The sequence below is a fragment of the Lagenorhynchus albirostris genome, chromosome 9 (assembly GCF_949774975.1).
Source record: "Lagenorhynchus albirostris chromosome 9, mLagAlb1.1, whole genome shotgun sequence".
NCBI classification, from domain to species: Eukaryota; Metazoa; Chordata; class Mammalia; order Artiodactyla; family Delphinidae; genus Lagenorhynchus; species Lagenorhynchus albirostris.
This window is the reverse complement of record NC_083103.1, coordinates 94,387,482-94,400,953: the sequence shown is the minus strand read 5'-3', so window position 1 is coordinate 94,400,953 and position 13,472 is coordinate 94,387,482. Positions and strand designations below refer to the sequence as shown.

General features: G+C 42.3%; 1 protein-coding gene across 1 annotated transcript; it reads left to right on the top strand.

Annotated features, from left to right (window-relative positions):
- The first annotated feature begins 2,505 nt into the window (after nucleotides 1-2,505).
- Nucleotides 2,506-12,997, top strand: MPZL2 (myelin protein zero like 2). Its single transcript, XM_060160480.1, has 6 exons — nucleotides 2,506-2,722; nucleotides 3,701-3,867; nucleotides 4,134-4,344; nucleotides 7,117-7,264; nucleotides 10,525-10,600; nucleotides 12,859-12,997. Exons 1-5 carry the CDS (start codon nucleotides 2,665-2,667, stop codon nucleotides 10,586-10,588), a joined length of 648 nt encoding a protein of 215 aa, XP_060016463.1. The 5' UTR covers nucleotides 2,506-2,664; the 3' UTR covers nucleotides 10,589-10,600; nucleotides 12,859-12,997.
- Nucleotides 12,998-13,472: the final 475 nt, after the last annotated feature.

Sequence of the window (13,472 nt, the reverse complement as noted above, 5' to 3'; positions counted from 1 at the left end):
TTTTGCCTAGGATGCTAAGAAAACAATTTTTACAAATATTGATACAGGCCAGTTGTTCTCTTTGTCTTCTGAGCCCCCAGTGAGTTTCCTACTGACCAAGGTCTCAGTATCCATCAGAAATATTTTTAGGAAATGTGTAGGGGAAGGGACAGATGAGGTGCTTTCAAAACTTAGTATGCCACAAATTTTAATGACAATCAGAATTTTTCTCTGGAAAAGTTTACAGGAAAAGTAATGTCTCTGAAAACTTCACTTTTCTTCTCTTTAAACTCCAGAACTCCTCTTCCTTTTCTCTCATTTGCCCAGACACAAACTGAACTGTAACTTAGGCCTTACCCAGATGCCTCCAGCTCTGGTCAGACTCCTGCTGATTGGCATCCTGGGGACTCTTAGGGACAAACGTCCTTTTTCTTTAGTGTTTTCTCTACTTAGCAAGTCCAGCCCTTGGCCTCTCCCCTCCCCACCCAGGGAGGAGAACCGGGTGACTCTCCTGCTAACTGGAAGGAATTGGGTGTTGCCGGGCACACAGCCAGGAACTTGAACTCTGCTGAGGAATGGGGTCTGGGCAGCGGCTGACTCCCCAGAGCAGTGCTGGCAGCCAGCTCACAGGGCTTCTGGCTACCTGGGAGGGGGGGAATCTTCTCCTCCTGACAAAGGAGCAGTTTGTTCAGTCCTTCCCGCCCCGATTCCTCTCATGCTGCTGTTCACTGCATCCCTGAGCCTTTTGGTAACCCTACCTCTGACCAAAGTTTGCAATTTGTGGTAGACTTCAAAACCTCAGGCTTTACCTCTCCAGAGCTGCACTGCCCTGCAATTTGAAAGCCAACAAAGAGGCTCAAGTTTCCTTAACTCCTTTTCTTTCAGGCTCCTGGAGCTGAACTCTTTGGACCTACATACCAGAAAAGCTCTTTTATCCTATCACCATTTGAAATGTTTCCCCAGCATTTCCGACCTAGAAGCTGACAAAGGAGCTAAACATTCTGTGTTCAGAAACACTCTTCCCAGGACACTCACGCTGGGACACCACTGATCTTCACTTGGGGAGCCCCTGTTTTCTCTAGTTCTAATGGGGACTGATTTTTGCTGTTGTTTACCTTTCTTTGCTCCATCATCATGACATCTTTCTCCTGCTGCTTTTCTCTCCTCTTTTGCTTTTCTTCTTCTTCCGTAATCTGCCTCTCTCTTGGTGGAATTTTCTCTTTGCTTCCCTCTTTATGCTGTTTTATTTTTTCTAGTTAGCTTGCCCCTTCCTCCCCGTCCTGGAAACTTCTTTGTTCCAGGGTTTCACTAGGAGACTTTATGAATCACTAAAGAGTTTCTAGATTGCTAATCCAGGCATGAGGGCAATTTGTTTCTTCTGTTCTAGGTTCTGGTCAAGCCTACTTCTTAACTGTGTGTGTAATCTTCATCCCCCTCCTACTGCTGTTTCCACGCTGCTTCATTAACCTGTAACAATTACCCATCGTCCTTCCAGACAAGGAGGCACCTTTGCTCATTTAAAGTCCTCAACGCTTTAGATTTCTCAGACAGATGGCTGCCCCCAAAATGGCAGATAAAATCAGAGGTACAAAAAAGTTATTAGGAAAAACTTTTCCTTGAGAGTCCTCTGTCTGATTGTTCACATTAGCTATTATTTTGTGGAAAGAGAACTAGATTTAAGAGTCAAAAAAGGGGACTTAAGACTCTGCATTTCCATTGCAGAGGACATGGGTTGGATCCCTCCCTGGCTGGGGAACTAAGATCCCACATGCCGTGCGGCCAAAAAAAAAAAAAAAAGTCAAAAAAGTTCCAGTTCTGCTACCTGTTGGCTGTGCAAATCACTTCTCTGGGCTCTTAGCGTCTTCACTGGTGAAATGGGAATGCCTCACGGCAGTGTTGTGTAGATAAAAGCACTTTGCAAACTGTCTTGAGATAGGCTAAATGAGCTGGGATGATGTCCTGATTCCTCTTTAAATCCTTCAAACGTAAAGGGTCATTAAACACTGAGATTTGTTTTGGTCAGTCTATTTTACGTGGGTCTCGGGGAAAGCTAGCAGCTAGAAAAGGTACGGCAATCCTTGTGGTAACATTTGGCTAAAATTGAGGGTATAAACTGTAGGACTTCTTGAGCACAGAGGGTCCTAAGGAATTCTGATTACTTTGGATTTGGAAACCCAGTTTCCGCTGCTGTGGCCCAAGGGAGGTGCTTTGATAAGTGGAATCACTGCAGGTAGGTTCAGCATTCACTTCTCAGACGAGCCTGAAACCTGTTTTTAAAAAAACGTGTGTGTGTGGGCCAGAACCAAAGCAGCCTGGGACATTTCAGACGGGCACCACCTCCTCTGGCTGCTTTCAAGGCCATCCAGAGGCCAGGGTCCAGATAAACTGAAAAGTTAAGACAGGACTGCATGGGACTTTCTGCAGGCGCGCTTGTAGCACAGAGGGTGGGAGGGAGGAAAGGAAGGAGGGAAGGAGGGCGTTGGGAGCTGAGGCCCCACCTTTCACTCCAGCACCGGCAGAGCAGGAATGACTCACAGGCACGGGTGCTCAGGTTCCCATAGGTGAGGGACTGACTCCCCTCTCCGGAAAAACGCAGTGCGCTTTCCTCCTGGAGTGGCCTTGGCGGGGTGCTGGAACGCTCCGTCTGCCCGGTCTGGTCTCTGGGGCCAGGGCTGGGTTTCCCTCATGTATGGCAAGAGCCCTACGCGTGCTGTGCTTTTTCTCCTCGGCATACAGCTCACAGGTAAGAGCTCGCGGGCTTCTCTGAGCCTACCTCCTTCACTGCCTACCCTGTAAAGTTAGCTAATTGTTGAAGAAGTTGCAAGAGCTTTGGAGCTCTTTGGAGCCTGAGCCACAGTTGCATTTCATTTTAGTTTTGACTTTAGTGAAACTGAAGTGGTGGGTTGTTTGGGGGGAGTTGCTTTTGGAAAAACAGGTTTAGGTGTGTTCTCAGGTGCCAGTGATTCAGGCACAGAGAGAGTTTTCTAATCTCAGGTTACACACCATTTTTTGTGGCTACTCTCAACCTCCCACTGCCGGCAGAACCTAGCACTTCGATTTCTGTGTGTGGGTCTTGCCTGGGGCTCTCGGCAGCACTGGGAAAGCTGAGATTGTTAAGGAGAGAGACCCGCTGGGGCTTTGCAACTGCCCCAACATGCACATTCTAAATGTAAATATCATGCTAAAAAAATGCCATGTGGTATAAAGGTGCCAGTGGCGCAGGCAAGCTAAACTGTCTGGGACTGATTAACTCAGTTTCTGCAGAAGACTAGGAACAGTGTGAAATTCACACAACAAGGACACTTTCTGGAAAATACCTGCTAGGGGACCATCAGACACATAACATACAATGCTTAATCTGAATACATGTCTAATTCATGTTCTGATTAGTTCTGATGTTTTGTTTCTGCTTTCAATTTTATTTGCCGATGTTTGTAGTTTGTTTACAGCAGTGTTGAAGTGGGTACCATGAGGCTAGGGTATCATGCTTTGGAGAAAGTGAGAGCGCTGTGTGGTAGTTGTAGCTGTTTAAGGAATGGGAGGGTGAAGGTTGCATGTAGGTAGGAGTATGCAGACTCTGGGTGAAGTGAGTTTGAGTGAGAGCTGAGGCATCTCAGTTCTGTTTGATGCCCTACTCATACTTTTATTTTGGTAGTGTCAGCAGAAATTCTCTTAATACACATCTCCTGTTAACCCTTCCTTTCCCTTTTTTTCATTGCAGCTCTTTGGCCAATAGCAGCTGTGGAAATTTACACTCCCCGTGTGCTGGAGGCTGTCAATGGGACCGATGTTCGGTTAAAATGCACTTTCTCCAGCTTTGCCCCTGTGGGTGATGCTCTAACAGTGACCTGGAATTTCCGTCCTCGAGATGGGGGCCCTGAGCAGTTTGTAAGTAAGGGTCCCTTGGTTAGGAAAATAAGCCAGTCCATTTCTCCTTGCCCTTCCTGTATTTTTCTTAGCAACAAGCACAGGGTAAAGCTGGGAAACAAATCAACAGACAGAACTGAGAGGCTGGCGAAGGGGAAAGCAAGAGGTTCTTGCAGGAGAGCTGCAGATGGGGCAGTCAGGCTTGCTGGCATTTCTCTTCGGGTCCTGCCATCTCAGCCTCCCTTCCCAGGTACCAAATAAGACCTTTGGCCATTTCTCCTCTCTAGGTTTTCTACTACCATGTGGATCCTTTCAGACCCATGAGTGGGCGTTTCAAGGACCGGGTGGTCTGGGATGGGAACCCTGAGCGGTACGATGTCTCCATCCTCCTCTGGAAGCTACAGTTTGATGACAATGGGACATACACCTGCCAGGTGAAGAACCCACCTGATGTTGATGGGCTGATAGGGGAGATCCAGCTCAGCGTTGTGCAAACTGGTAGGTGATGTAGAGAAAAATCGTTTTGGAAAGCATGAGAGCTTGTAGAAAAGAGAGGGGCAAACTTTTGTGATGGCTGAAAGAGTAGAGAGGGACCAACCCTTTGGATCTGGAAACTGCAGAGGGAGAGTGAAGAGTCCTGGGGTAAAAAAGAGGAAGGCTTTGTTTGGCTGTGGAAAGAAACAGAAAATAAAGGGACCTAAGGAATCTGTTACAAAAATGGCATTGAGATCGTGAAAGGGAGAGGAAGCAACCCTCCGATAAAAGGCTAACACAATAGGTCCATTCATTCACTCATTTATTCACAAGGTACTATTGAGTACCTACTCTACATCAGGCACTGTCCAAAGTTCTTGACATGTACTATCTCATTTAATTCTCGCAACCACTGTTGGAAGCAGATCCCAATAAGGGTAGTTATTGTTTATTGAACACTTCCCATGTGCTAGGGGATTTACATATCATATCTAATCTTTACATATCATATCATTTTATTGTGCTCTTAGTGTGCTCCCCCCCCACCCATTTTACTAATGAGGAAACCAATGCTCATAGAGGTTAAGTCACTTGTCTAAAGTCATGGAGCTCATAAATGGAGTCACTCAGAACTCAAACCCAAGCATCTCTGTCTCCAAAATTGTGCTCCAAACTAAGGCACTGTATTGCCTGCAGTTCTGTAAAGGACAACCTGGAAAACTGCCAGACAACAAAAAGCAAAGACCATAAAACTTACAAGTTGTAAATTTGTGTTTGAGTCACTGCTAGTTTACCAGCTGTAAATAACTTTTCTTTTTCTCCTGTAAAGTGAGAATAATATGGCAAAAATTATGGTGAGGATAAAATGAAGTAATGAAAATAAACCCCCCCAAACTCTTGAATTGTACTGAAAATTACAATAATTACCATATATTGAAACTTTATTATGTGCAGGCACAGCGTGGAACAATTTACATGAGCGATTTTATATTTTATAAGAACTCAAGAAGTGAATATTGTTGTCTCTATTTTATACATTGAAGAAACTGAGGCTCAAAGAAGTTAATTACCCCAAATCACACAGGACCTGGTATTTTTTTTTTTTTTTTTTTTTAGGACCTGGTACTTTAACCTAGCTGTCTCTGCTGTATGCTCTTAACCAACACACAACATTACTACCCAAAACGTAAAAGCCTCTACAGTGGTATCATTTCCTCCTTTCATTCCTAGTATCATCCTTCAAGGCCCTATCAATAGAGAGCTGTATGACCTTGGAGAAGTCATTTGAGTATTGAAAGAAGTAATGTAATGTCTTTGGCTCTCAGTTTCTTATCCTGCAAAATGAACAGGTAGATAAGAACACATGGTTCTTCAACATATTGGGATCACTACTCTTAGAGAACCTAATGAATGCCATAACCCCTGTTTACCACAACAATGTACACACACAATATGACATGGATTCTGTGGGCTTGTGCCCTGCCCACCCCCCATCTTCCTTCATAGACTCCAGGCTGGGAACCCCTGGGCTAGATATTCTCTAATGTCTTTTCTGGCTCTGAGGGTTCATTGAAATTTAAGTCAGAAATCAAGGTAAAAATTAAGAGACCCAGGCTTCACAGACTCTAGCCTGGTTTAGGGACCCTTCCCTTTGGGTTCTCTCTTGCATCATATATCCACTAGACTATAGTTACTGATTTACTTGTCTATCTTTCCAGTGGGCATGAGTTCCTTGAAGGTAATGTCTCTTTTGGCTTTGTATTTCCATCAGAGTCCCTGGAACATAATAGGCCCTTAATAAGCCTGAATAAATGACTGACTGCATGACAGAGGAGAGAAGGATTCGGGGAGAAATAGTTTAGACACTGGATTCGATTAGGTCAGCAATAACTTTACCCCACTAGGTAGATCAACTGGCCAAGTGGTTCTCAAACTTTTAGCATGCATCAGAATCATCTGGAGGACAAATTAAAACAGATTGCTGGGTGCCCCCTGTAATTCATTAGGCCTGGGGTGGGGTCTGATAGAACTCGCATTTCAAAGTTTTCAAGTAATTCTGTAGCTGCTACTCCTAGAACCAAAGTTTGAGAACCACTAAAGTAGTCTGTATGCTTTTCCTACTTTTTTTTTTTTGGCCACACCACGCAGCATATGGGATCTTAGTTCTCCAACCAGGGACTGAAACTGCATCCCCTGCATTGGAAACACGGAGTCTTAATCACTGGACTGTTAGGGAAATCCCTGTATGGCTTTTCTACTGCTACTAGACTTTACAAAATTAATATCGTAGAAGAAAGGAAGATTTCATTTAAAGATGAAAATACACACTTAAATGATTCCATTTAAGGAATAATATCTTGGGACTTTCCTGGTGGTGCAGTGGTTAAGAATCCGCCTGCCAATGCAGGGGACACTGGTTTGAGCCCTGGTCCAGGAAGATCCCACATGCCGTGGAGCAACTAAGCCCGTGCGCCACAACTACTGAGCCTGTGCTCTAGAGCCCGTGAGCCACAACTACTGAGCCCGTGTGCCACAACTACTGAAGCCCACGCACCTAGAGCCCGTGCTCCGCGACAAGAGAAGCCACCGCAATGAGAAGTCTGTGCACGGCAACAAAGAACAGGCCCCGCTTGCCGCAACTAGAGAAAGCCCGCACACAGCAACAAAGGCGCAATGCAGCCAAAAATAAATAAATAAAATAAATAAATTTATTTTTTAAAAAAAGGATGAATATCTTTAGATTTCATTATAGTCGTCCTCTTTTCAGAACCCCAACTTGATCTTTTCTCCTTACAGTACGCTTCTCTGAGATCCACTTCCTGGCCCTGGCCATTGGCTCCGCCTGTGCACTGATGGTCATAATAGTAATTGTGGTGGTCCTCTTCCAGCATTTCCGGAAAAAGCGACGGGCTGAAAGAGCTCATAAAGTGGTGGAGATAAAATCGTAAGGCTGGGCAGTTCTGGGAAAGTCTTCTTTTAACACTGTTTTATGGCAACTCTTGGTATTTTATAGTGGGGCTAAATAATTGTTGGACAGGTGTTCTTCCTCTTGAGTTAATCTTACATAACAGAATTCAAATTCACAGGATGGATAAATTAGGGTGTGAATTAGTAACTTTAGCTTTTTTTAAATTGAAGTGTAGTTGATTTACAATGTTGTGTTAGTTTAAGGTGTACAGTAAAGTGATTTATATATATATATATGTATGTATTCTTTTTCAGATTCTTTTCCCTTATAGGTTAATACAAAATATTGAATATAGTTCTCTGTGCTATACAGTAGGTCCTTGTTGGTTCTCTATTTTATATATTATAGCGTGTATATGTTAATCCCAATCTCCTAATTTATCCCTCCCCACTCTTTCAAACAAACCGTAAATTTGTTTTCTATGTCTGTGAGTCTAGTAACTTTAGTTTCTTAATTTTATAGAAGATTTTATTATAAGCTTTCTTTACTATGCAGGATTTGATATTATAAAAATTTACTTATATAAAGCTTTTCTAGGATATTCCCCACTTTAAAAAAAATTAATTAATTAATATTTGGCTGCGTTGGGTCTTTGTTGCTGCACACGGGCTTTCTCTAGTTGCGGCGAGGGGGGCTACTCTTCGTTGCGGTGCGCGGGCTTCTCACTGCAGTGGCTCCTCTTTGTTGCGGAGCACGGGCTCTAGGCGCACGGGCTTCAGTAGTTGTGTCAGGTGGGCTCAGTAGTTGTGGCTCTCGGGTTCTAGAGCGCAGGCTCAGTAGTTGTGGCACACTGGCTTAGTTGCTCTGTGGCATGTGGGATCTTCCCGGACCAGGGCTTGAACCCTTGTCCCCTGGCGGATTCTTAACCACTGCGCCACCAGGGAAGTCCTGGATATTCCTCACTTTTAATGTAAAGCATACATTTCTAAGAACCACTGGGCTGTCAGCAGGGGCTCTATGAATTAGTGCCTAGCAAAGTCAGCCATGCTGATATAAGGTGCATAATATATTTTTTTATTGAGATAAAATTTACATATAATAGAATTCATTATTTAATGTTCACAAAGTTGTGTAACCATCACCACTAATTCCAGAATATTTTCATCACCTCCACAAAAGAAACTCCATACCCTTTAGCCACCACTCCCTATTTTCCTCCCTCACCTGCCCCTGACAACTACTAATCTGCTTTCTGTCTCTATGGATTTGCCTGTTCTGGCCATGTCATATAAAGGGGATCATACAATATGTGACCTTTTACGTCCGGCTTCTTATTTATTTATGGCTGTGCTGGGTCTTCGTTGCTGCGCGCGGGCTTTCTCTAGTTGCGGCGAGCAGGGGCTACTCCTCATTGCGCTGAGCGGGCTTCTCATTGCCGTGGCTCCTCTTTGTAGCAGAGCAGGGGCTCTAGGCACACAGGATTCAGTAGTTGTGGCTCACGGGCTCTAGAGCACAGGATCAGTAGTTGTGGCGCACGGGCTCATTTGCTCCGTGGCATGTGGGATCTTCCCGGACCAGGGCTTGAACCCGTGTCCCCTGCATTGGCAGGCGGATTCTTAACCACTTTACCACCAGGGAAGCCCTGTCTGGCTTCTTTGACTTAGTATAATGCTTTCAAAGTTCATCTATGTTATAGTACTTCATTCTTCCTGTGTCTGCATAATATTCCATTGTATGCATATACCACATTTTGTTCATCCATTCAGTTGATGCACATTTAGGTTTTCCCCACTTTTTGGCTATTTCGATTAATGCTACTATGAACATTCATCTACAAGTTTCATGGGCATATGTTTTCAATTCTCCCGTGTATATAACTAGGAGTGGAATTACTGGGATATGTAGTAACTCTGTGTTACCTTCTAGAGGAATTGCTAGTCAGTTTTCCAAAACAGCTGCACCATTTTATAGTCCCACCAGCAATGTATGAGGGTGCCAGTTTGTCTACATCCTCAACAGCACTTGTATTGTCTGTCCTTTTGATTATAGTCATCTAGTGGGTGTGAAGTGGTATCTCATTGAAGTTTTCATTTGCATTTTCCTAATGATGCTGAGCATCTTTCCATGTGTTTATTGGCTATTTAAATATCTAATTTGGAGATGCACCTATTCAAATATTTTGCCCACTTTAAATTTAGGTTATTTGTCTTTTTATTGTTAAGTTTTAAGAGTTTTTTTTTTTTTTTTTTGCGGTATGCGGGCCTCTCACTGTTGTGGCCTCTCCCGTTGCGGAGCACAGGCTCCGGACGCGCAGGCTCAGCAGCCATGGCTCACGGGCCCAGCTGCTCCGCGGCATGTGGGATCTTCCCAGACCAAGGCACGAACCTGTGTCCCCTGCATCGGCAGGCGGACTCTCAACCACTGTGCCACCAGGGAAGCCCTACGAGTTTTTCAAAATATATTTTGGAGTAAACAAAAGCGTCTTATTATATATAGGATTTGCAATTATTTTCTCCCCTTCTGTGGGTTGCCTTTACACTATCTTGATTAGTGTCCTTTAAATTTTGAAGAAGTCCAATTTATCTTTTTTTTCTTTTGTTGCTTGTTTTGTTGGTGTCATATCTAAGAAACCACTGTCTAATCCAAGGTCAAAAAGATTTATGCCTATGTTTTCTTCTAAGAGTTTTACAGTTTAGTTCTTACATTTAGGTCTTTGATTCATTTTGAATCAATTCTTGTATATGGTGTGAAGTAGGAGTTCAAATTTATTCTTTTGCAGTTGTAAATTTTCAGCTGTCCCAGCACCATTTGTTTCTTTTCCTCAAGAAATATTTACTAAATAGAATTGATTTTTAAGGAGACTAATGAACCCAACTCTGAGTTGGTTTGAATAGAATACGATCAATAAAGTTGACTTCTAGGTCACTCTTTTTTTGTTTTTGTTTGTTTTATTTTTTATTTTATGCTTTTCTTTTTTGAATAGGAAGTAGAATTAGAGGTAGAATAGTAATGGTAAACTAAGGTGTCTGCTTTAAACCTGGAGTTCCAAAATAATATTGTCTTCTAGAAATATTCTGAAAAGTGTCTAAGTTCAGATACCCAGGGTCATGTGGAGGTATGAGTATTATTAGATAGCGCTAATAGGTTTAGTGCTCTGTAAGCTTGGATCTACTCCCAGGTGCATACAATTCTTCCCCAAATTTGGGGGAATATATCACACCTGAACCTTTGTAGGATTTGCCTCCCTTGCTTCTTGCCTTTTTCCCCTGACATTGGTTTCTGCTTCTATGTTACAGAAAAGAAGAAGAAAAGCTCAACCAAGAAAAAAAGGTTTCTGTTTATTTAGAAGACACAGACTAACATTATTATATGGTAAGGTTCACAAATGGGTTCATTTCTTTCCTTAGCTTTTTTTGGCTGCATTGGGTCTTCGTTGCTGTGCGTGGGCTTTCTCTAGTTGTGATGAGCAGGGCCTACTCTTCCTCGCGGTGCGCGGGTTTCTCATTGCAGTGGCTTCTCTTATTGTGGAGCATGGGCTCTAAGGCAAGGGCTTCAGTAGTTGCAGGCCGTGGGCCCTAGAGCACATGGGCTTCATACGTTGCAACATGTGAGCTCAGTAGTTGTGGCTCTCAGGCTGTAGAGCGCAGGCTCGGTAGTTGTGGCTCACAGGCTTAGTTGCTCCGCGGCATGTGTGATCTTCTTGGACCAGGGATCAAACCCGTGTCCCCTGCATTGGCAGGCAGATTCTTAACCACTGTGCCACCAGGGGAGTCCCTCCTTAGCTTTCTTATATGGCTCATTTCTACTGTGGATCTCCCAGATTATATGATATGTGTTTCCTGTATGAAATTAGAGGAGTTGGGCAGAGAGATAAAAGGCTTCTCTTGTGTTATCGATGGCTTCCCCTTTGAGTGTGTTTTGTGCAAAGGATAGGAAGCTAGACCCTACTACCAGTAAAGCTGAGAGAATTCTATGATTATTTGAGGCTTTGGGGTTATATTTACCACCATAAAGAATAATAAATTAACTTTCAACATGTAAATAAATTTTTTTAAATGAAAGAATATCTGCTTTTATTCTTTTGTTTTATTGTAACCTAATCATGGCATTTAAGAGAGTGACTCAATAGATATGCTTGACATTTTGACAGGAGAACTTCTGTATTATTTGGAATTGATTTCTACTACTCTCATTTAGTTATTGGGACTATGAATCCAATTTTAGTGGTGTTTAGTTTTGTTTTTCCAGTTTTTAGGTTTATTAGGCTTAAAAGGTAGGATGATTTATTTTTCATATGATCACAATTTCTTCTATTCTCTGAAGTAGGTCCACTATTATTATTTGCAAAAAGAGCCACATTTTTATAGCCTAAAGCTCCAGTGAAAGTTCTCAAGGATTTATAAAATAGAATATGGAGAAAAATGGTTCTATTGTAAACCTAGAAAAAAAATCTGGTGTCAGAGAGATTTTTACCAAGGGCTATACTTAAAATCAAGCAGATTTTCTAATAAGCCAGAGTCATGGAAAATAAAGATGGAGGCTGTTTAAGATTGAAAAAAATTTAAGGATTCCAAAAAAGAGGGGATATATGTATATATATAGCTGATTCACTTTGCTGTACAGCAGAAACTAACACAATATTGTAAAGCAATTATACCCTAATTTAAAAAAAAAGTTTAAAGAAGTAACACAATCAAGTGCAGTGTACAATCCCTGACTGGATGGATACTAATTTGAATAAACTAGTTATAAAAAAGATTTGGGGGGACATTGGGCAAGTCTTAATATGAAAAATTTCAATCTGGACAATAGGGAATTATTGTTAACTTTTATTAGGTATAATAAGGGTATTGTGGTTACACAGGAAGATATCCCTATTATAAAAATGCATATTGGAGTATTTAGGGTTAAAATGTCAGTAATTTGTTTTAAAAACTTTAGCCCCCACCAATATATGTATTTATAGCAAATAAGGCAAAAAAAAAAAACTTTAAAATTAAGTGACAGTGAATTCCATACACTGCCTTCTTTACTTTTCTGTATATTTGATTTTTTTTTGCGGTACGTGGGCCTCTCACTGTTGTGGCCTCTCCCGTTGCGGAGCACAGGCTCCGGACGCGCAGGCTCAGCAGCCATGGCTCACGGGCCCAGCCGCTCCGTGGCACGTGGGATCTTCCCGGACTGGGGCACGAACCCGTGTCCCCTACATCGGCAGGCGGACTCTCAACCACTGCGCCACCAGGGAAGCCCCTGTATATTTGATTTTGTTTATAATAAAGGGGTTGGGGTGATGGTGGGGGGGAGAGAGAGAGAGAGAGAGAGAGAGAGAGAGAGAGAGAGAGGGAGAGGGAGAGGGAGAGGAATGAATGCATGTGAGTGAGCAGCTATGGATCATCCAAGTGTCCATGCAAGGCAGAGACTATGAATTAAGGACACTGACTCAGAGAAATATGTAATAAGGATCAGGAAATTTCTTTTAAAAGTTAAGTTAGAAGAGGACAAATATACTTACGAATATTTTCCTTCACGATGGAGAATAGATCATATATATATGTATTCATAATGCCAGGTACTCCTATTGCACTCTTGCCATATACATTATCCATTTAAACTTTTGTTTTGTATTTCAGGAAGCTGAAGATTTCCAAGAACAAGAACCCTGAGATAAGTTGGTGTTAATGGAAGCTTTTCTTTGGCTTTTCCAGTTGTGACCTGTCTTCCAACCAGCTCTGCAGTATATAACCACCTAGACAAGCAACGTTCCTCTGGTGCCAGCATAGGGCCCTTCTTGAGCAGATACCAGCAGACTCACACACAGCCCTGTTACTAAGGTTTTATTTAATTTCAGAGTACAAATATTGTATTTTTTTCGAATGCTCATTAGCTTTTATATACTAGGAAGCTACATTTTTGCCCTTAAACACTCCTTGTGGATTATGATTTGTATACATATCTATTGGCATCAAATGGGATAAAAGTCCACTTGTGTATCATAAGATTTCCTTTAATATATTAGTTTCCTTAGAGCAGCACTCTTGCTACTAAAGTTAACATGTTTACTCTTTCCTTCTCACACTCTCAATTAAAAGGTGAGCTGATTCTCCCAACTGTTTTTGATTGATTAACAGAAAATTCTAAATTCAACCTGTTAAAGAACAGTTTGATTTTTATGGCTCTCCTTAAGTATGGGACACATCTTATTTTATTGAATTTCTTTCAATACCCTAGATGGCAGGTTTTTGTT

What these genes read in the sequence shown, in the direction of transcription:
- MPZL2 (XM_060160480.1), top strand. Translation starts at nt 2,665, where the DNA reads ATGTATGGCAAGAGCCCTACGCGTGCTGTGCTTTTTCTCCTCGGCATA. An exon ending in CCTCGGCATACAGCTCACAG is followed by an intron (nt 2,723 to 3,700) that starts GTAAGAGCTCGC and finishes TTTTCATTGCAG; the next exon opens with CTCTTTGGCCAATAGCAGCT. An exon ending in ATGGGGGCCCTGAGCAGTTT is followed by an intron (nt 3,868 to 4,133) that starts GTAAGTAAGGGT and finishes TCTCCTCTCTAG; the next exon opens with GTTTTCTACTACCATGTGGA.